General features: G+C 40.8%; 1 protein-coding gene across 5 annotated transcripts in view; it reads right to left on the bottom strand.

Moving 5' to 3' along the window:
- Positions 1 to 24,572, bottom strand: part of mypn (myopalladin) — a 301,418-nt gene that overhangs the window by 20,347 nt on the left and 256,499 nt on the right. For all 5 annotated transcript variants that reach the window (XM_069900832.1, XM_069900830.1, XM_069900829.1 and 2 more), the window contains one exon: positions 12,825 to 13,032. In XM_069900832.1, coding sequence (XP_069756933.1) covers positions 12,825 to 13,032 — 208 coding nt within the window. The remainder of the gene's footprint in view (positions 1 to 12,824; positions 13,033 to 24,572) is intronic.

The following is a 24,572-nucleotide window of genomic DNA, read 5'->3' as shown; positions in this document are numbered from 1 at the left end:
TTGTGGTTGATCTTTAACTTCAGTGATACTTTTGTGTACTGATTCCCTCACTGCTTTTAACATGCAACTTGACAGGTTACAGAAACTCCACGAGGAGCTCTGTCATCCAGGGGTCATTAGGTTTGCACACTTTGTCAAATCTCGCAACCTCCCCTACATGGTCGAGGAGATTTGCTCCATGACCCGAGTCTGCCCAGTGTCCGCTGAGTTCAAGCCCCACTTTTTCCATCCAGAGAACACCCACATCATCAAAGCCACCCGCCCCTTTGAGCGCCTCAGCATAGACTTCAAGGGGCCCCTACTGTTGACCAACCGTTACACCTACATTCTTACAGCCATCGACGAGTACTCCTACTTCCCGTTTGCTCTGCCCTGCTCGGACATGACGGCCTCCTCAATTATAGAGGCCCTGCACAGCATATTCGCCTTCTTTGGGTACCCCAATTACATCCATATTGACAGGGGTTCCACGTTTATGAGCGCAGAACTGCAGCAGTATCTTCTGGAGTGTGGTATTGCTTCAAGCAGGACCACCTGCTATTTCTTCTTTCTTTTCTTTGGCTTGGCTTCGCGGACGAAGATTTATGGAGGGGTATGTCCACGTCTGCTGCAGGCTCGTTGGTGACTGACAAGTCCGATGCGGGACAGGCAGACACGGTTGCAGTGGTTGCAAGGGAAAATTGGTTGGTTGGGGTTGGGTGTTGGGTTTTTCTTCCTTTGTCTTTTGTCAGTGAGGTGGGCTCTGCAGTCTTCTTCAAAGGAGGTTGCTGCCCGCCGAACTGTGAGGCACCAAGATGCATGGTTGGAGGCGATATCAGCCCACTGGCGGTGGTCAATGTGGCAGGCACCAAGAGATTTCTTTAAGCAGTCCTTGTAGCTCTTCTTTGGTGCACCTCTGTCTCGGTGGCCAGTGGCAAGCTTGCCATATAACACGATCTTGGGAAGGTGATGGCCCTCCATTCTGGAGACCTGACCCACCCAGCGCAGTTGGGTCTTCAGCAGCATGGATTCGATGCTTGCGGACTCTGCCAGCTTGAGTACTTCGATGTTGGTGATGAAGTCATTCCAATGAATGTTGAGGATGGAGTGGAGACAGCGCAGATGGAAGCGTTCTAGGAGCCATAGGTGATGCTGGTAGAGGACCCATGATTCAGAGCCAAACAGGAGCGTGGGTATGACAATGGCTCTGTGCACGCTGATCTTTGTGTGTTTCTTCAGGTGGTTGTTTTTCCAGACTGTTTTGTGTAGTCTTCCAAAGGTGCTATTTGCCTTGGCGAGTCTGTTGTTTATCTCTTTGTCGATCCTTGCATCAGATGAAATGGTGCAGCTGAGGTATGTAAACTGGTTGACTGTTTTGAGTTCTGTGTGCCCAATGGAGATGTGGGGGGGGGGGGGTGGCTGGTAGTCATGATGGAGGACCTCAGTTTTATTCAGGCTGACTTCCAGGCCAAACATTTTGGCAGTTTCCGCAAAACAGGATGTCATGCGCCGGAGAGTTGGCTCTGAATGGGCAACTAAAGCGGCATCATCTGCAAAGAATAGTTCATGGACAAGTTGCTCTTGTGTCTTGGTGTGAACTTGCAGGCGCCTCAGATTGAAGAGACTGCCATCCATGCGATCCAGGATGTAAACAGCGTCTTCATTGTTGAGGTCTTTCATGGCTTGTTTCAGCATCATGTTGAAGAAGATAGTAAAGAGGGTTGGTGCGAGGACGCAGCCTTGCTTCACGCCATTGTCAATGGAGAAGGGTTCGGAGAGCTCATTGCTCCAGCTCGCTCAACAACCCTTGAGTCTAGCGCTGGATGAGGTCCTTACCTGGGAAGAGACATATAAGGCAATTGAACAACTGAAAAATGGCAAAGCAGCAGGTATGGATGGAATCCCCCCCAGAGGTCTGGAAGGCTGGCGGCAAACCTCTGTATAACAAACTGCATGAGTTTTTCATGCTCTGCTGGGACCAAGGAAAGCTGCCTCAGGACCTTCATCATCACCCTGTACAAAAACAAAAGCGAGAAATCAGACTGCTCAAACTACAGGGGAATCACGCTGCTCTCCATTGCAAGCAAAATCTTCGCTAGGATTCTCCTTAATGGACTAATACCTAGTGTCGCCGAAAATGACCTCCCAGAATCACAATGTGGCTTTCGCGCAAACAGAGGAACTACTGACATGGTCTTTGCCCTCAGACAGCTCCAAGAAAAGTGCAGAGAACAAAACAAAGGACTCTACATCACCTTTGTTGACCTCACCAAAGCCTTTGACACCATGATCAGGAAAGGGCTTTGGCAAATACTAGAGCACCTCGGATGCCCCCCAAAGTTCCTCAACATGGTTATCCAACTGCACGGAAACCAACAACGTCAGGTGAGATACAGAAATGAGCTCTCCGAACCCTTCTCCATTGACAACGGCATGAAGCAAGGCTGCATCCTCGCACGGATGGCAGTCTCTTCAATCTGAGGTGCCCTCAAGCTCACACCAAGGCACAAGAGCAACTTGTCTGTGAACTACTCTTTGCAGACGATGCTGCTTTAGTTGCCCATTCAGAGCCAGCTCTCCAGCGCTTGACGTCCTGTTTTGCGGAAACTGACAAAATGTTTGGCCTGGAAGTCAGCCTGAAGAAAACGGAGGTCCTCCATCAGCCAGCTCCCCACCATGACTACCAGCCCCCCCACATCTCCATCGGGCACACAGAACTCAAAACAGTCAACCAGTTTACCTACCTCGGCTGCACCATTTAATCTGATGCAAGGATCGACAAAGAGATAGACAACAGACTCGCCAAGGCAAATAACACCTTTGGAAGACTATACAAATGTGTCTGGAAAAACAATCACCTGAAGAAACACACAAAGATCAGCGTGTACAGAGCCGTTGTCATACCCACGCTCCTGCTTGGCTCCGAATCATGAGTCCTCTACCGGCATCACCTACGGCTCCTAGAATGCTTCCATCAGCGCTCTCTCCGCTCCAACCTCAACATTCATTGGAATGACTTCATCACCAACATCGAAGTATTCGAGCTGGCAGAGTCTGCAAGCATCGAATCCATGCTGCTGACGACCCAACTGCGCTGGGTGGGTCACATCTCCAGAATGGAGGACCATCGCCTTCTCATGATTGTGTTATATGGCGAGCTCTCCATTGGCCACCGAGACAGAGGTGCACCAAAGAAGAGGTAGAAGGACTGCTTAAAGAAATCTCTTGGTGCCTGCCACATTGACCACTGCCAGTGGGCTGATATCGCCTCCAACAGTTCATCTTGGCGCCTCACAGTTCGGCGGGCAGCAACCTCCTTTGAAGAAGACCACAGAGCCCACCTCACTGACAAAAGACAAAGGAGGAAAAAGCCAACACCCACCCCAACCAACCAATTTTCCCTTGCAACCGCTTCAACCGTGCCTGCCTGTCCCGCATCGGACTTGTCAGTCACCAACAAGTCTGCAGCAAACGTGGACATTCCCCTCCATAAATTTTCATCTGCAAAGCCAAGCCAAAGAAGATGTAATTATGCACATAACAAGTCAATGAGGGACAATTAAAACACTGATTTTCAAATTTTTTCTTTCCACCCACTTAACACCTTATGCAATCCCTTACTAATCATAGAGCACCTATGGCATAGGGAATTCTTAAAGTGGTGTGTGAGTGGAAAGAAAAAGGTTGAGAACCACAGTATTACTTCATTCACTAGTTTATTCTCCTGTTCTGCGAGTTAAAACCTCAAAAGTCTCTAAAAGATTTGTCAAACATGGTTTTCCTTTCATTAATCTGTCCAATCCTATTATTGTTTTCTAAGAGCCATTCCTTAATAGGTCTTTGCAAACACCTATGCTCACTCAGCTTGCCTGCCACTGCTAAGATAAAAAGGACTGAAGTGTACTTTTTTTTGCATAAGCAGAGATGTAGCCATTTCAAGGGAACCGTCAGATGTTGATTATTTTGCAGTAACAATCTGGCCAGAATGAAATGTACTGAGGTACATGGCTGCTTTTAAGAGTATTTTGCTTGCCATGCTTTGATGTTGCAGTTATATCTGCAGCAGCTGGAAGATTTTGCCCAAAAGATGTCTCATGTGTGAATGCCTGGCAAAGTTCAAGTACACTTATTGTTTCCCAAAGATCCTTAAAGAACAATTCTTCCCCTTTCATATTTTATTGGCTCTTTATCCTGTTCAAAGTCTCTTTATCTTCCCAGCTACGCCCACTTCAAAGAAAAAGTCATGCCACCTTACCCATGGATTTTTAGTTCAAATGAATAAAGAATGCACTTCAAAAGCTGAAGGTAAATGAAACAAAGCAGGAGAAAGCTCAAAAATCTATAAATGCATCAGGAAGTGGAAAAAATTAACTATTAATTCATGCATAGCTTATAATCCTATTAAGTGTATTTTATGCTGAGGAGTCACGTGATGGAGTAGTGGCTGGTCGAGTAGAACCAGCCCTCTCCAGAGAAAAGAAAAAAAAGTTTGAAAAAACAGAGCTCATTAAACATAAAATACAGGAAGAGAAAGATAAAGTTACAGAAAAGAGACAGAAGGGGGGGGGGGTGCGTGGCAAGATGGCATAGAAGAAAGACATGTATTCCACCTTTCCCCAGCTGGATTACTAAATAACCGGTTTTAAAAAAGCATAAAAGTGGTTAAAAACAATATTTACAGTTGTTTAAATAACAGTGATTTACTATGGCAACTAATGTGAAAAAATCTAAACCTCAACTTCAGAAAAAATTACAATACAAAAGTGTGGAAGAACTGAGGCCTACCTGCATAGCTGAATCCACGGAATTGTCATTGGGAGCCTCCAAGACTCAGAGGACCCCAGCCCGTTCGAGTTTGATCTCGGTGCCGATCCTGCCTCCGCAAGATGGCGCCGACACTTTGGGGAGTTCAGCCGTTGCCCACCCGCGTCCACGTGAAGCCGTGTGTGCGGGTGGCACAGCCGACAAGGGGACCTTGCTGGGTGACCTGGGGACGTGCAGTGTAGTGTCGGAGGAACCACCTGCATGCCCGGCGGCTTTGGCTGGCTTGCGTGGAGCATCCTGGGTCTGAGAATTGTTGGACAAAATATGGGATGTGGGGGACCCTGAATGCCAGCGTCCCGAAGAGGTCGGGGTGCCAGCATCGGGTGTCCAGACTGGCAGCCATTCAGCTAAAGGATCTACAATGACTGAAGAAGAAGAGGAACTTACCTTATTGGAATTTGTCCTGGAGGAGGAACCTGTAGTGTTTTGGAAGGGATTGCTTGTCAAATGCACAATATGTCATATCAAATATCAACTCAGGTGAATCAAGGATTTATGGAGATGAAAATAAAAATGAATATCCTGTGTGATGAAATGTCAACTGTGAAACAGGAAATGACTAGTTAAGAGTGATATTAATAGATGTATAAAATCAGTTGATACCGTGCAAGATAATTTTAAGAGAATTGAAACAGCCTTTTCTGAGTGTTAAAATCAGGTGGAACATAATAGAGAAAAAATGGAAAAAGTGAACGGTTCTTTTGTAGATTGGGAGATTCAAAAAAGAGATTTAATGAAGATTGATTCATTGGTAAATCAATGCCGAAGGAATAATGTGAAAATAGTTGGTCTTCCAGAGGACATTGAAGGAGCCGATCCTATAAAAAATTTTTAAGCATTGGATCCCAGAGGTGCTGGGTAAAGAGCTTTTTCCTGAAGGCTTGGAATTTGATCGGGCTCATAGAGCTCTGAGAAGAAAACCACTTCCAGGACAAACACCGAGAGCAGTCTTGGTTCGTTGTTTAAAATACCAAGATAGAGAAATGATTCTACGTATGGCAGTAGAGAAAGCATGGCAGAATTAGTCTCCATTAATGGTTCAAAAGAACAGAGTGTTCTTTTATGCTGATTTGAGGCAAGAGGCTATTAGAAGACGACGAGAATTTAATATGGCCAAAGATGTTTTGTGGTGGAAAGGCTTCAAGTTTGCTTTTTGTTATCCTGCAATTTTGAAGGTTTTTAATGGAAATTTTCAATCTCAATTCTTTGAGAATGATCACGATGCTTTGGTTTTTGCTAATTCTTTGCCGGAACTGTGAAGAAATGGGCATTCTCCTCCATTGTCTTCTAAGAAGAGGGGAAATGGAAATGGATATGGGTATGGAAAGAATAGAAAGAATGGAAAGAAAGAAGAGTTGACACAAAGTCTTCTTGATGTTGAAGATCCGGAGCAGTCATTAGGCTTGGAATCATTGGGCTGAATATATGGACTATATTTTATTGTCTTTAATTAAATAATAAATATGTATCTGGCTGGGGGCGGGGTGGGGTGCTGGATGACACTGAGAATTTTGATAGTCATCTGTCGCTAGTGGGTTTACCACACCCAGATTCTTTTGGGTGGTATTTTTGTATTTTTCTGTTATTTTAAAATAATTTTTGAGGGTTTTTATTTGGAAGAATTATAGAGGGGAGCATTATTTTATTGTGTGTAAATATATTAGTAATTAAAAAAGATGTCTAAATTGAATTTTGCAACTTTTAATGTTCAGGGATTAAATAATACAATTTAGAGAAAGAGAATATTGGCTTATATTACAAGAAACACATTTGACTGAAAAAGAACATTTGAAATTGAAAAGAGATTGAGATGGTCATGTTTTTTCTTCTTTTAATTCTAAGGCAAGAGGAGTAGCGATTTTGATTCATAAAATTTTACCATTTGAATTGGAATCTTCAGAGGGGTATGCTGGTAGAGTATTAAGAGTGAACTGTAAAATCTTTGCTGAATCTTGGACTTTGCTGAATCTTTATGTCAGTTTATGTCAGAAGCTTTTTTACTGTTAACTCAAGCTAATGAAAATGTTTTAGTTGGTGGTGATTTTAATTGTGTTCTGGACCCCTTATTGGACAGAAATCCAAGAAGTATAAGGAAATCAAAGATGGCAACACAAATTATTGCATTAATGAAAGATTTAAATTTGGTGGCTATTTGGAGAAAAGTTAATCCTACAGAGAAAGAATTCTCTTTTTATTCTTCACAACATGATTCATTTTCTAGAATTGACTTATTTTTGGTATCAGCACATTTACAAGGTAGAGTATTAAGAGCTGAAATTAAAAGTAGAGTTATATCAGATCATTCATTATTACTTTTTTCTTGTGAAGGTTCGGAGGTAGTACGTTCGTTGTTTAGATGGAGGTTTAATACAATGTTATTGAAAAAAACAGAGTTTGTTACTTTTGTTAAAGAGCATACTTCTTTATTTTTGACCAAGAATGTTAATTCTGTGGGTAGTTATTTTGTAATATGGGATGCATTAAAAGCTTATTTGAGGGGGAAGATTATTAGTTATTCTTCAAAAGTTAAGGAACAATATATGGCAGAAAGTTTAGAGTAGAAAATAAGATTGCTGAGTTAGAGAAAGATTTTCAGAAAGGTGTAACAGAAGATTAAAAAAAGTTTCATTAGCGAGGTTGAAATTACATTATAATACTTTACAAACTTATCAGTTTGAGTGCTTAATTAATCGATCTAAACAACGTTATTATGAGTTGGGGGAAAGAGCTCATAAGGTACTTGCTTGGCAATTGAAATATGAACAGGCATCTTGGACTATTAATGCTGTTAAGAAGAATTTAAAAGTTACTTATAAAGCTCAGGAAATTAATGACCAGTTTTATTCATTTTATCTAAAATTATATAATTCTGAGGGGAAACAGGATAATGGTTCTATTGATTCTTACTTATCTAAATTAAAGTTACCGGTACTAGATGGAAATGATGTTCAGGAATTGGAATCTCCACTTACTGATTTTGAAATTAAGGAAGCTATTCAGGAAATGCCTAATGGAAAGTCCCCAGGGGATGATGGATTTCCTATGGAATTTTATAAACTTTTTTTATGATGATTTTTCTAATGTATTTGGAGAAGTGTTGAATCAAGTTACTGAAGATCAGAAGTTACCAAATCATGTTCAAGTGCTTTAATAACTGTCATTCCAAAAAAAGATAGAGATCCATTAAAAGTGTCTTCATATAGACTTATTTCTTTATTAAATGTGGATTATAAAATTATAGCAAAAGTATTAGTTAATAGACTTGCTAAATATTTACCCAAATTGGTACATATTGATCAAACAGATTTTATTAAGAATAGAAATGCATCAGACAATATATTTTGATTAATTACTTTGGTCAACGCATATCGAAAGCAACCTAACCATCCTATGTTGGTTGCATTAGATGCAGAAAAAGCTTTTGATAGGGTTGAGTGGAATTTTTTATTTAAAGTGTTAGAGAAATTTAAATTTGGCCCTTTTTTATTGGTTGGGTTAAGTCTTTATATACGAACCCAATTGCTAGGGTGGTGACAAATGGACAGATTTCTTTACCATTTAAATTGACTCGTTCAACTTGACAGGGCTGCCCATTGTCACCAGCCTTATTTGCGTTGGTTATTGAACTGTTAGCTCAGGCTATTAGACAAAATAAAGAAATTAGAGCGATGAGGGTTAAGAATGAAGAATATAAAATTAACTTATTTGCGGACGATATGTTAGTATACTTGACGGAACTGGAATGGTTGTTGAAACAATTGCAAGAGAAATTTGGAGAATTATCGGGATATAAAGTTAATTGGAATAAAAGTGAATTTTACCAGTTGGAGTGAGAGATTATTCTGAATTTAAAACTAAAGTAAAATTAAATAGTTAGGTGTGTTTATGGATACTAATTATCGATCATTATATCAATTAAATTATGTACCTATATTAATACGAATTAAAGCAGATTTGATTAAGTGGAAAAATCTTCCATTAGCTTTGATTGGTCAGGTTAATTGTATTGAAATAAATATTTTCCCTTGAATTCAATATTTATTTCAGTCAATACATTGTTTACTTTCTAAGGGCTTTTTTCAAGATTTTTCAAAGCAGTGCAAGAGTTTTTAAGGAAAGGTAAATTAGCTCGAGTGGCGTTGCATAGACTTACATGGAAGTATACATTGGGCAGACTACAATGACTACATTTTCAAAACTATTATGAGGCGGCCCAGTTGAAGTTTATTAGTAGATTGATGGATTTAGATCAGCCTCCTAGCTGGGCTAAAGTGGAGATGGTGTGTATTTCTCGGGTTGAGATGCATGAATTTATATTTCATTGGTATTTGATTTTTGTTACAGCAAAATATGCCCATATGCTGATATTGAAGCATTTGTTACAGATTTGGATTTTAAAAAAATCAGGGTGTTATGGTTGAAAGATAAATTATCAATTTTAACTCCATTGTATAATAATCAGCTTATTCCTTTTTGAATGTTTAATAATCATTTAAAGATTTGGGATTTTAAAAGTATAAAGACAATACAAGATTGTTTTGTGGAGGGGCAATTTCTTTGTTTTAATCAATTGAGAGAAAGATTTGATATACCTGTATATTCTCTGTTTACGTATTATCAACTCTTGGTGCCTGCCACATTGACCACAACCAGTGTGCTGATATCACCTCCAACCGTGCACCTTGGCGCCTCACAGTTCGGCGGGCTGCAACCTCCTTTGAAGAAGACCGCAGAGCCCACCTCACTGACAAAAGGCAAAGGAGGAAAAACCTAACACCCAACCCCAACCAACCAATTTTCCCTTGCAACCACTGCAACCATGCCTGCCTGTCCCGCATCGGATTTGTCAGTCACCAACGAGCCTGCAGCAGACATGGACAAACCCCTCCATAAATTTTCATCCGCGAAGCCAAGCCAAAGAAAAAGAAAGAAGAAAATTATCAACTTAGAGCTTTGATAAAAGATAATTATGGTAGAGATGATTTTACCTATTTTGTCGAGATTTGAATCTTTAATTTCCTCTATACCAAAAAAGGGTTATATTTCAGTTATGTATAATTTGTTACAAGATAGTATGGATAAGTCAGATTGGGAGAAATCTAAACTTAAATGGGAGGGTGATTTAGTATTTATTTTTTCCGAATATGATTGGGCGAATATGTATCAGGACAATGTAATTAAAATGACTAATGTAAAAAATTATAATTAACCATTCCATATCTTACATCAATTATATTTGACCCCGAAAAAGTTAAAAAAAATTATGGGTTTGGTAATTCAGATTCTTGTTTTAGATGTGGCTCATGTAACCATAACCATAACCGTATAACCATTTACGGAGCGGGTTTCGAGTCCACACCGGTTCACTGATTTTGTCCGCCCTCTTCAGGCATTGGTCCCAGTAGAGCTTCATTCAATAACGATGGACGAATTCACTGCAGGTGGAATGTATTGGAACTTTTCAACATGCTGTTTGGAATTGTGTTAAAGTTCAATCATTTTGGAAAGGAATTAAAGTAGTTTTGGAGAAATTATATAATTTTATATTTCTGTTAGATCCAATTATTTTTTTGTTGGGAAATTTGTATTCATTAAGGGGAATGGGATTGGACAAAATTCAAATTGCTTTTGTATGTTTGGTGTTATCAGTAGCACGTAAATGTGTTGCTAGTACTTGGAAAGATGATACTGAGATTAATATATCACATTGGCACAATGAATTGAAAGTATGTGTTGTCATGGAAAAAAATTCCATATAATTTACATGATAATTCTTCTTCTTTTGTTAATAAGTGGTCTCTGTATTTGAAATATACTTTGAAATGTTATTAACATTTGTAATATTTTCTTTTTATATATATAATCTATATATGTTTTTGCTCCCCTTAAGGGAGTTGGCTGTAGGGATGGGAGGGTGGGATGGGTGTTAATGTAAAAAAAATATTTATTTCTTGATTATTTCTATACTGTATGTCATGTTTTTATTATCTTTTAAATAAAGTTTGAAAACAAAAAAGAAATAGAAATCGAAAGGGTGCATAGAGCACTAGTACCGAAACCACCACCACATCAAAAACTGAGATTCATATTGGTAAAACTTCTAAGATATATGACAAGAGAGAACATACTGGAGCAGGCAAGAAAGAAGGTTAGAGAAGACAACAAGCTTTTGGAATATAAGGGACAAAAAATATTTTTTTTACCCGGACATAAGCTTCGAACTTTTAAAGAAGAGAATGGAATTCAACACAGCGAAAATAATCTTATGAAAGAAAGGTTATAACTTTATATTAAGACAACCAGCAGTACTCAAAGTATTTATTTCTGGGGATCGGAATAGACTGTTCTCAGACTCAAAGAAAGCCAAAGAATTTGCTGAATGTTTGCAGGACAGGAGAAGAGAGGAGGAGGAGTGACAAAAAGGAAGACCAGCAAGAAAATATACAAAAATATAAAGTAAAGATAATGTATATGTAAAGATTTAAAGATGGATAAGAGAAGGGGAAAGAAGAGGGAAAAAGAGAGAGAGAGAGAGAGAGCTTTGTTATATGTGTAGGAAAATAGTGTTCTCTGGGGAGGGGGGTGGGGGTGGGAGGATAACGGTCACTGCAAAATCAATTGACACTTGTGAGTAAGTTTGCAAACCGAATGGAAAGGGGAGTTGTGGTTGCCATCAAGGGACAAGGGGAAGTCCAAGGAGGGGGTTTCATTTGGGGTTAAAGGGTTATTGCTTGTGGGGATTGTTGGGGTATTTCATGTCTTAAGTGTGTTGTCATATATTAAGATTAAAAAAGAAAACTTAAAAACAGTAATGGAAGAAATGGGGATGGAGGTGGTGAAGAGGCGGAAAAGAAGTGAAAATAAAGATACAAGATGGCCACGTTGAACTATATGACTATAAACATTAACGGAATACATAACCAAATTTAAGTGTATCCCATTGGAAAAAAATCACATATAATTTAAAAGACAAAGTTACAATGTTTGAAAAAAACCTGGGAACCATATATGGAACATAACAGAAAGAGCAGGCCTCGGACCACCACCACCAAAAAGATAAACACGATAAGATTTAATGTGTGTAAGTAGATGACACGTCGTTTTTGTTTGTATTCCTTTTGTATAAAGATGTTGTTTTATTGTATTTTATATGTTCAATACTTACTGCTTTTGGAAGGGGGGAGGGAAGGATGGGGGAAAAAAAAGAAAATGTCACTTTGTATATTTAAAGAGATGCATCTGTAAATATTTTGGTTGATATGGTTCATAGTGCAATAAATAAAGAATTACAAAAAAAGTGTATTTTATGCCATTGTGAAGCTGTGCAAGGTTAAATTAGGCAGAGCATGTAGTTTAGTATTTGAATAATGTCAGGATTAATGTCAGTGTGTCATCAGTACCAATTAACAATAGTTGGCTTGGTCTCCTGCCACCAATTGGTGGGTGTGTATATATAAAGCAGTGGTTTTCAAACTGCCTCCCTGAACACACATTGCACCTTACATAATCCCTATGCCATTGGTGCTCTGTGATTAGTAAGGGATTGGTTAAGATGATATGTGGGTGGGAAAGGAAAGTTGAGAATCATTGCACTAGACCCAATTGCTACTGAAATATTTTGCTTGGGAAAAATTGTCATTGGCCCATTTCCTTTGGAGTTATGAAACCGTGCACATAACGAGTCAATTAGGGATGATTAAAACAATGGTTTTCAAAGTTTTTCTTTCCAGCTATGTACCACCTTAATCACAGAGCACTTATGGCATAGGGATTGCTTAAGGTGGAATGTTAAGTTCGGGGGGCAGTTTGAAAACCACTGATATAAAGATACACTTTCCATTGGAAATGATCTCCAATTTTGTCCAACTAGCAATTAAAAACCAGGTGCTTCAGAGCCCAGAATATCCTGCACAATCAGCAATTACTGGGCAGTTCTATAATTGATCAATTCAGTTAGTTAGTCAAATTAGTGGAAACTTCCAATTTTAATTGGGTTATATCTCTATGCAAGAGGATCTTACCTACAACAGACAGGTCCAAGCTGAATGAATTTTGTCCTGCTTTGTTTGTTGCAATGCATGTGTAAGTTCCTGCATCATTTGCTGTAAGATGATCAATCAAGAGCGAGTGAATTCCATTTTCACGCACCAGCATCTTGTGGATAACATCTGGCAAGATAGGTTTACCATCCAGCAGCCAGATAAGGTCAGGGTTTGGCAGACCACTCACCTAAAAGAAAGGGAATATAAACCTCTTACAAGCAGAACAAGCAGAAAGGGAATATAAACCTCTTACAAGCAGAACCAAACTAAAGCAAAACCTGTAGCTGACTTACTGACTATCTTAACTTTTCATTTTTATCTTCAACAATAAATGTTGAGTCCACTTACTTTACGGTTTAATTGATCAATGTTGCTTCATTTTCTTTTTTTTTTCTTTGGCTTGGCTTCGCGGACGAAGATTTATGGAGGGGGTAAAAAGTCCACGTCAGCTGCAGGCTCGTTTGTGGCTGACCAGTCCGATGCGGGACAGGCAGACACGATTGCAGCGGTTGCAAGGGAAAATTGGTTGGTTGGGGTTGGGTGTTGGGTTTTTCCTCCTTTGCCTTTTGTCAGTGAGGTGGGCTCTGCGGTCTTCTTCAAAGGAGGCTGCTGCCCGCCAAACTGTGAGGCGCCAAGATGCACGGTTTGAGGCGTTATCAGCCCACTGGTGGTGGTCAATGTGGCAGGCACCAAGAGATTTCTTTAGGCAGTCCTTGTACCTTTTCTTTGGTGCACCTCTGTCACGGTGGCCAGTGGAGAGCTCGCCATATAATACGATCTTGGGAAGGCGATGGTCCTCCATTCTGGAGACGTGACCCATCCAGCGCAGCTGAATCTTCAGCAGCGTGGACTCGATGCTGTCGACCTGTGCCATCTCGAGTACCTCGACGTTAGGGGTGTGAGCGCTCCAATGGATGTTGAGGATGGAGCGGAGACAACGCTGGTGGAAGCGTTCTAGGAGCCGTAGGTGGTGCTGGTAGAGGACCCATGATTCGGAGCCGAACAGGAGTGTGGGTATGACAACGGCTCTGTATACGCTTATCTTTGTGAGGTTTTTCAGTTGGTTGTTTTTCCAGACTCTTTTGTGTAGTCTTCCAAAGGCGCTATTTGCCTTGGCGAGTCTGTTGTCTATCTCATTGTCGATCCTTGCATCTGATGAAATGGTGCAGCCGAGATAGGTAAACTGGTTGACCGTTTTGAGTTTTGTGTGCCCGATGGAGATGTGGGGGGGCTGGTAGTCATGGTGGGGAGCTGGCTGATGGAGGACCTCAGTTTTCTTCAGGCTGACTTCCAGGCCAAACATTTTGGCAGTTTCCGCAAAGCAGGACGTCAAGCGCTGAAGAGCTGGCTCTGAATGGGCAACTAAAGCGGCATCATCTGCAAAGAGTAGTTCACGGACAAGTTTCTCTTGTGTCTTGGTGTGAGCTTGCAGGCGCCTCAGATTGAAGAGACTGCCATCCGTGCGGTACCGGATTTAGAGATTATGTAATCACATCCAAAAATTCCTTTGTTTCCCTAACATCTTCAGATCCTTATTTTACCAACTCATCTTTAATTTGTCTCAAGTTAATGTCAATTTACACCAGGTCTCTTGATTTATTAGTGAACCCATTCATTTTGATGTGGTTCCTCTCAGCTTTGACCACCCTCTCCATACAATTCCACCATTGTGAACAATCTTTTGTTTCTACTCACTGTTTTCTTCTCTCACAGCCAGTTTGCCATCTATTTTACAACCTACTTCCAGATGTAATCACCTAATACATCATTCTGTTATTTTATTGGAGACCTTTTAGAAATTAGGACAACTAACCTTATCCTTGTCTACTCTCACAGTTACACCTCTTCAGAACTTCAATAAGTTTGGTCAAGCAGGACTTTATTGTGAAATCTACAAAAGAAATCATAATTTTGGTTTCTAGCTTTTTCTATTTTCCTCATCAGTGGAATGGTTTGATATTTTGTTTTATCGGTCATCACAAAATTAATTTCAATGTTTCAGCACTGGAGTTAAGAGTTTTGTGGAGATATTTTAAATATAGGGACAACATTAAACATCTGCCAGGTCTAAGATATAAGAGCAATTTCAAATGAACTGCTTAAAATACTAATTGTGCTAATTATCTCTTTTTAAAGTGCAGATATAATCCATCTGGAACAACATCTTGTGCTGTTTTGTATTACTGCATTTGTTACTTTTCTCCCTCTTTTTTTAACTGTTATGTCTTAACTAATCACATATTCCAACGTGTTTGTCCGAATCTGAGCCTCTGATAAATGTCGATGCATTTGTTTAATATTTTGATTAATTTAGTAACACTAACTATGATTTTATTCACCTGTGGAGGAGTTTGATATTTTGTTTCATATTTCATCAATTTAATTCCATTTTTCTCCTTAGTTCTTATGATCTCCTGATCCTTTCATGTTCTTATGTTCAACACCGCTTTGAATTTACATTTTTTTAAATTTAGACCTACACTATTTTGGCCCACGAGTCCAAGTCCAATTTACAGCCAATTAAAATACAATCCCCAGTACATTTCAAACAGTGGGAGGAAACCAGAGCTCTTAGAAAAGAGCCTATCCTTGGACCCCATGTGCTTTAGTCTTCTGGATCAAACTACCATGTGAGGCTTTATCAAATAACTTATTTTAGCCAAACAGACACCTCTGCCACCCTACTTTCAATTAGAATTATTTTTATGGAGGATTTCAAGTATTGGACAATTAATTGGCCACAAGAGGTTGATAAAGATGATAAGGAAATCCAATTCTTACATTAAATACTGGACTCCTTTCCAACCCAATGTGCAAGGTGTTAGACTTCCCTATTCTTTTTAATTGCACGGAATGAACCAAAGCAGGGAGAGACATTAACATAATGACCTGGTAGAAGAGACAGGATAAAACTTGGGTGCAAAAAATCTATTTGGAGAAGCTCAGAATAGAATTTGGGAAAATTAAAACGTCAGTACAAACAGAATTAGAATACTGTGTATTTAAAGGTTACCCAACAGATATCAGTAAAAAACACTAAATACAAACTGAAAGTCAATAAGTCATAATGGATAAATAAAAACATTTGAAAAACTAAGAGCCTAGTCAGAGGTGGCACGGTTGGCGTAGCAGTTAGTGCCACACCATTACAGCCCCAGCGATCGGGACCGGGGTTTGAATCCCGTGCTGTTTGTAAGGAGTTTGCATGTTCTCCTTGTCATTGGTTTTCCCCAGGAGCTCTGGTTTCCTCCCACTGTTTGAAACGTACTGGGGATTGTATTTTAATTGGCTGTAAATTGGACTTGGACTTTTCTAAGAATAAAATTACTACCTCCCATTATGGAGAATGGAGAACTTCACAATCTTGTGAAAATTCTCAGGATCTCTGTCATAAATACTAGTTCTGGACAATCTATCCTTCCTGTAACGAGACTCCTAGAATTTTATTGGAGATTTCAAGGAAACAAAGCTGCCCTCTTACTTTAGTCCCCATATCTCAAGAATCCTTTATTGTACTCCTTCCATGGCAAAAACATTGTATAAAAGGATATCAAACTGCACACAAACTCTAGTAATCTAATAGTAGGTTACTACTAAAACCCTGCAGTATGATATCCTTAACGTGATCCAAGGAATACTCAATCTAACTCTTAGGATTTTGTGGGCCTCATATTGAACCCTTGATAACTCTAGGCCCCAGTAAACATCATAGAATTTTTGATCTGATCTGTCATGTACTTTGGTTATCTAATCTGACCCAATGTCCTCCTCAATCCAAACAACTGAATACTGCAGCAGATGCTGGAATCTAAAGCTAAATACAAACTGCTGGAGAAACTCAGTGGGTCAAGCATCAGGGTCAAGAACACTGCAGCTTCAACCTATGGGTCTAATCTGACTTACTGAATACTTCAAGCCCTCATTCTGGTCCATTGAGGACTGTGTCTTTGAGTCTGACAAACTGAGTACATGAAGCTTCAGTGCGATTAATTGTATACCGTGCATTTGTGGAATGCGTCAAATTTCTCTCAACCATTTAGTATATATTGGAGGAGACATCTAAGATAGCTGGTAACATGAAAGCAGGTGGGAAGGCATGCTGCAATGATGGTGCTTGGATTCTGCCACAGGATATGTAAAGAATGGACAAAATTGCCAAAAGTAGATTAAAGTTATGTGAGATCATGCACTTTAGTTGAAGTCAGAATACTATACAAATGGCAAAAGATACCAATGAGTGGAGTGCAGACAGATCTAGATAGAGTGGTAACTTTTACATTGTAGTCTTGTTACTTTTGACATTTGAAATTGATACCTACATATAAGTAATATTATCTGGCTGTATAGCAAATGAAAAAAAAAACTTTACGATGTAAGTAAAAAAAAAATTGTTTTTATATTTATGTGCATTTTAAAAAAATTAGGCCTCTTTATGACATATGCTCTAGGCATAATCCAGCTCTGATGCCACCAAGATGAGTTACAGTTAAGAGGGAGTCATGGTGGGAACCTTAAGAGGAATCAGAAGAGATAATTGCCAGTAATACTTTGGCCACATAGGAATGGAATCGGGCAAGTGTAGTTCTAGCACCTGGAACTGGGTGGTGGCAGAAGGGTAGGCCACCATCTCAAAGGTGCAGACAAGTTGTGAAAGATGAGGATGGAATATTGACCTTTGTCACCATCACATAGGTTGTCACAAGTGATGATAATGGCAGGCCGGAAGCCTGGACGTAGATTATTTTATTGGTTCATGGGATTCAGGGATCAGTGACAAGGATATGATTTCTTGTAACATTCTAAATTCCCTGTGACATTGGTGGTAAAATGCCTTCTTAAGTATGTTGTATTCCCCTCACAGTACATAACAATACAGTGTTGGGCATTTACAGAGAGCATTTAAGAAGTAGCCACATTCAGACCATATCAGATTGTCAATAAATAATTATTTTCTTTCCCCTCTTTTTTAATTTCAACTCTATTTAATTAACTTAATTTAAATTCTTCAGCTACCCTGGTGAGATCTGGAGTCCCATCTCATCTCCTTTGCATGAAACACCAAGGTTAATACACAGCTGCAGCAAGTAATTAACAAAATATTGTATTTGACCATTATTGCCAAGCAATTGGAGTTTAAAATAGGAAAGCACTGTGACAAGGGGATACAGAGTTGGTGAGACTGCACTGGGAGTACTTCGCAGTGACCCTCATCCTGTAAATCATGAAAAAAGTCTTTTGATAAAATACTAGATAATCTTGTTAATAACTCATTCATGGAAATCCTGAGAGATTCCCAATATTTAGCAGGATTTGAGTAATTTCCACTTGGTGAAACTTCTCAGCTTCTCCACACCAAGGTTCTTTCCAGCTGTGGGTAACTTCTTACAAATAATCCATCAATGAAAGCTTGGTTTCTGGCCAACTCTTTGCCGTCTCCTACAAATGGTTTATTGCTATTATTGGTAAAATATTGTTTCACTTTTATTGAGAAAATTTTGTTTCTACATTTACAGTTCTCAGTATTTGCCTCTGTTGTCAAGACAAGTCAACTTTATTTATCGTTCATACCATGCTCACGCATTAAGACGAGGTAGTGTTTCTCCAGGAACTTGAGTATATTTACATAGATATAAGATAGGAAAGCAGTTAACACGTTAAAATATTATGGTATTAAGACGTATACACTGTAAGTCCATGGCACATTATGCACATCTATACTGGGAGTTCAGGAGCCTGATGGTTTGAGGGAAAAAGCTGTTTCCCACTCTGGACATAAGGGCCTGAGTGCCACGGTACCTCCTGCCAGATGGCAGAAGGGAGAACAGGAGTGAGAAAAGGTTATAAGAACATAAGAAATAGGAGCCAGAGGAGGCTATATGGCCATTTAATAAGATTTGGATGTGATTCTAGCTCATCTACAACCTTTAATTCCCTGACAATGGTAAAATCTATCAACTGTACCTTAAATATATTTAATGAGATGGCCTCATCTGTTTCCTCGGGCAGAGAATTCCACAGATTCATTACCCTCTAGGATAAGTAGTTCTTCATTGCCATCCAACATCTATCCCCTGTATCTTGAGGCTATGTCCCCTAGTTCTAGTCTCAGCTACCAGTGGGGAAAACTCCCCTGTCTCTAGCTCTTTCATAACTTTATGTTTATGTTTACAATAGATGTCCTGGCATTCTGAATTCCAGTGAGTTTAATGCCATGTGACTCAGTCTCTCCTCACAGGCTAACCCCTTCGTGTCCAGAATTAATCTGGTGAACCTCCTCTACACCGACTTCAAAGTCAGTACATCCTTCCTCAAGTAAAGAGACTAGAATTGCAGGCAGTGCTCCAATTGTGGCCAAAACACCAAAATGTAACTGGATGGCATTTACATAGACTTCTCTGGCTTTCATTAAACCACCCCCACCTTCTTACCCCATCGTCTCTCCATTCCCTGTCTCCTTTCGCACAGACATGATAAATTCTACCTAGTCCCTTAACGTATCCAATTAGCACCTTTTGTTGGTCTGGATTCCTCTCCCATTGTTTGAATTATGAGACTTTCTGATATATCCTGCTAATGCCTTTCCTGATTTTTCCTTGAAGAAGGGCTCAGGGCTGAAATGTCGGCAATATGTCTTTTGTCTCCTATAGATGGTGAAAAGACCGCCTGAGTTCCTCCAGCATTTCAATGTGTTTACTACAATCACAGCGTCTGCAGCCTGTCATGTTTCACTCCATTTATGGCCTCTCCAGTACAGTTGTTACAGAACCTCCCTGTTCTTAAATTCAATCCCTTGAGCAATAAAGGTGAGCCTTCTTGGTTACCTGCTGCAAATGCAAACTTACTATTTTTTGCGATTCATTCCGAAGTCCATACGCACAACAACATCCTATAGACTTTCACCATTTAAATAATAATCTGGTCTACTATTCTTTTCTTCAAAAGTGGATGACCTCACATTTACCAACGTTGTACTCTTTCTGCCAGACCTTTGCCCATTCACTTAACCTATCAGAATTGCTGCAGATTGTCCACGACCTCTGGACAGTTCACTTTTCCACTCAACCTAGTGTTATCGGCAAACTTAGTCACATTCAGTCTCCTCTTCCAAATCATGAGTGTATCGAGGGAACAGTTGTGGACCCAGCACCGACCCCTATGTCACTCCACTCGCCAACCAGAGAAACACCCACTTAACCCAGCTCTCCATCTTATATTTGTTGTCTAATGCTGTATCCATGCTAATTCTTTCTTTGGCTTGGCTTCGCGGACGAAGATTTATGGAGGGGGTAAAAAGTCCACGTCAGCTGCAGGCTCGTTTGTGGCTGACCAGTCCGATGCGGGACAGGCAGACACGATTGCAGCGGTTGCAAGGGAAAATTGGTTGGTTGGGGTTGGGTGTTGGGTTTTTCCTCCTTTGCCTTTTGTCAGTGAGGTGGGCTCTGCGGTCTTCTTCAAAGGAGGCTGCTGCCCGCCAAACTGTGAGGCGCCAAGATGCACGGTTTGAGGCGTTATCAGCCCACTGGCGGTGGTCAATGTGGCAGGCACCAAGAGATTTCTTTAGGCAGTCCTTGTACCTTTTCTTTGGTGCACCTCTGTCACGGTGGCCAGTGGAGAGCTCGCCATATAATACGATCTTGGGAAGGCGATGGTCCTCCATTCTGGAGACGTGACCCATCCAGCGCAGCTGAATCTTCAGCAGCGTGGACTCGATGCTGTCGACCTGTGCCATCTCGAGTACCTCGACGTTAGGGGTGTGAGCGCTCCAATGGATGTTGAGGATGGAGCGGAGACAACGCTGGTGGAAGCGTTCTAGGAGCCGTAGGTGGTGCCGGTAGAGGACCCATGATTCGGAGCCGAACAGGAGTGTGGGTATGACAACGGCTCTGTATACGCTTATCTTTGTGAGGTTTTTCAGTTGGTTGTTTTTCCAGACTCTTTTGTGTAGTCTTCCAAAGGCGCTATTTGCCTTGGCGAGTCTGTTGTCTATCTCATTGTCGATCCTTGCATCTGATGAAATGGTGCAGCCGAGATAGGTAAACTGGTTGACCGTTTTGAGTTTTGTGTGCCCGATGGAGATGTGGGGGGGCTGGTAGTCATGGTGGGGAGCTGGCTGATGGAGGACCTCAGTTTTCTTCAGGCTGACTTCCAGGCCAAACATTTTGGCAGTTTCCGCAAAGCAGGACGTCAAGCGCTGAAGAGCTGGCTCTGAATGGGCAACTAAAGCGGCATCATCTGCAAAGAGTAGTTCACGGACAAGTTTCTCTTGTGTCTTGGTGTGAGCTTGCAGGCGCCTCAGATTGAAGAGACTGCCATCCGTGCGGTACCGGATGTAAACAGCGTCTTCATTGTTGGGGTCTTTCATGGCTTGGTTCAGCATCATGCTGAAGAAGATTGAAAAGAGGGTTGGTGCGAGAACACAGCCTTGCTTCACGCCATTGTTAATGGAGAAGGATTCAGAGAGCTCATTGCTGTATCTGACCCGACCTTGTTGGTTTTCGTGCAGTTGGATAATCATGTTGAGGAACTTTGGGGGACATCCGATGCGCTCTAGTATTTGCCAAAGCCCTTTCCTGCTCACGGTGTCGAAGGCTTTGGTGAGGTCAACAAAGGTGATGTAGAGTCCTTTGTTTTGTTCTCTGCACTTTTCTTGGAGCTGTCTGAGGGCAAAGACCATGTCAGTGGTTCCTCTGTTTGCGCGAAAGCCGCACTGTGATTCTGGGAGAATATTCTCAGCGACACTAGGTATTATTCTATTTAGTAGAATCCTAGCGAAGATTTTGCCTGCAATGGAGAGCAACGTGATTCCCCTGTAGTTTGAGCAGTCTGATTTCTCGCCTTTGTTTTTGTACAGGGTGATGATGGTGGCATCGCGAAGATCCTGAGGCAGTTTACCTTGGTCCCAACAAAGCTTGAAAAACTCATGCAGTTTGGCATGCAGAGTTTTGCCGCCAGCCTTCCAGACTTCTGGGGGGATTCCATCCATACCTGCTGCTTTGCCACTTTTCAGTTGTTCGATTGCCTTATATGTCTCATCCAGGGTGGGAACCTCATCCAGCTCTAGCCTTAGGGGCTGTTGAGGGAGCTGGAGCAGGGCGGAATCTTGGACTGAGCGGTTGGTACTGAAAAGAGATTGGAAGTGTTCTGACCATCGGTTGAGGATGGAGATCTTGTCGCTGAGGAGGACTTTGCCGTCTGAGCTGCGCAGCGGGCTTTGGACTTGGGGTGAGGGGCCGTACACAGCCTTTAGAGCCTCGTAGAAACCCCTGAAGTCGCCAATGTCCGCGCTGAGCTGTGTTCGTTTGGCGAGGCTAGTCCACCATGCTAATACATCACCCCCAACTCCATGCATCCTTACCTTATGGATAAGTATTTTATGTGGCATCTTATTGAAGATCCTACAATATCCACCTTTTCCCCTGCATCCATTATGCTTGCTATATGCTCAAGGAACTCTAGTACATTTGTCAGCCATGATCTGCCCTTCCTGAATCCATGCTAATATACCTGATGGAACAATTTCTATCCTGGTGTTTATTTCATTTAGACATAGCCATACAGCATGGTTACAGGCCATTTCAGCCCACGAGTCCGTGATGCCCAATTCACACCCAATTAACCTACATCCCTGGTACGTTTCAAACAGTGGGACAAAATTGGAGCCCTTGGGGAAAACTGACGCAGACACGGGGAGAACATACAAACTCCTTATGGACAGCATAGAATTTGAACCCCGGCCCAATAGCTGGTGCTGTAAAGGCGTTTCACTAACCACGCCACCCCATAATGATAGCTTCAACATTTTCCCAACTACAGATGTTAAGCTAACAGACCTATAGTTAGATTCCTTCTGCCTATATCCTTTTTTTTTAAAACAGGATTTAAGTTCAGGCCAAAGCAGGGAGCATTGTGCTACCAGGAAGTGCTGCAATGTTAGAGATGATAAATTAGTGCGCTACTTACAATCTTCGAGGAGTTCTGATTATTATTTACCACCAACAGTAATAAAAGATTTAGTCATAATTTCAATACGATTTTGTGGTACTTTTGGTTTGCACACATTGTTTGCACATTTCCTTCATTGCAACAGGACAATTTATCCAGAATTTATTTTTACTTTTATGTGGTTCATAATTTCTTCACCCACTGCCTTGTTCACACTTTTGAAGCCTTTGTTCTCATTAATATCTTCATTATTTTCCTAAACAAAGATAACAATTTTTCCACTTTATATATCTATATTGGTGTTGAATGGAACTAAATAATTCTCAGAAATATTCTAGGTATTACCTATAAACAAATATTATCCTAAATCTTAATTTGTGCTTTTAGATGTGTCTTCAAAAATCTTGAATCTTGAATAGTACTCCTTCTTGAGCAGTTCCTCTGTTAGCTAAACAATACATGTGGTTTACCATTCCCAGCCTATTGTGAAATGCAGGATGTTCATCATGGGGACTATTCTCAAATAAATGTCAGGACAATGTCTATGCTTGGTCTAGAAGCAGTGATACAAGAACCACAGATGCTGGAATCATGAACAAACATGGAGAGGCTGGAGGAACTCAACATGTCAAACATCATGCATGATGAGAAATGGACAGTCCATGTTTTGCGTTGGGTTTCTTTATCCAAGCTAGAGTGGGAAGGGAGATAGAAAGCATAAAATGGTGGTGGGATGGGGGAGAGATGGGTATCAGACGAATTGTAACTTGGGATTTCAAAATAAGTTGCAGATCATTTAATGTTCTGAAACATTTAGTCATTTAACTGTAGTAGCCCGTAGCCCACACCTCTGGCCAACACTGGAAAGGGCCATTGAACATGGCGACTGGCAAGACCTCACATGGGCTGAGATGCCCGTTCCCATAGGCTGCCGGTGGAATGGTGAAACTGGCCAATCACCGCTAGCGGATCCCAGGGGGCCCAATCGGGGCCCGGATACTGGAACTGACCAATCGGTGGCCGGCCCGCCAAAGCCACACCCCGGTGGTGACGTGGCTGAGCTCACGATAAAAGGCAGAGCTGCCCCTGTATAAACTCAGTGTTGAATACACTCTACCAGTGTGCATTTCTTCTTTCTTCCTTGAGTCTTGAGCTACAGTCTAGAAGTTATAACCATGAGCTATAATCTGTCTGTAGCAGTAGCGAAACCACTGCACTTCATAACAAATCTGAATAGAGAAAGATTAATTTATGATCTGGCATCTTTTAATTGTTTAATGTCTGCATTAGGACCACATGAATCTGTCCGATAAAATAAAAGTTTTTCTTTCCCAATTCTGTCAAAGAATCTATGACCTGAAACATTAACTGTTTCTGTTTCCACAAATGTCTGACCTGCTGAGTGCTTCCAGCATTCTGTTTTCATAGTGGATTTCCACAGGATTTTTCCCCATTAATATAGTTAACAAGCTGTTCCAAGTTACTTCAGAACCAAGCTCAAGATGAAAAAAGTAGGGCAGAGGAGGCTTTATGGTGTATTTCTAAAACACAGAGAGAGGTTGTACAACAATAGAGAATTAAGTTGTGAATTCTAATGCATCGGGTTTTGATGGCTCCAGGCATGACTGCTCAAGGTCCAACAATTAAAATAGGACAGTGGATTTCAAACTGCCTGTGGAGCACACAATAATCACGTCAACATGATGGAATGATTAAATGACTTTAATTACCAAAAACCTAAAGCAGTGATTCTCAACCTTCTCTTCCCACTCACATACCATCTTA

Source organism: Narcine bancroftii, chromosome 10 (assembly GCF_036971445.1).
Source record: "Narcine bancroftii isolate sNarBan1 chromosome 10, sNarBan1.hap1, whole genome shotgun sequence".
Classification (NCBI taxonomy): domain Eukaryota; kingdom Metazoa; phylum Chordata; class Chondrichthyes; order Torpediniformes; family Narcinidae; genus Narcine; species Narcine bancroftii.
Note: the sequence above shows the minus strand (reverse complement) of the source record. Positions and strands in the feature narration are given on the sequence as shown.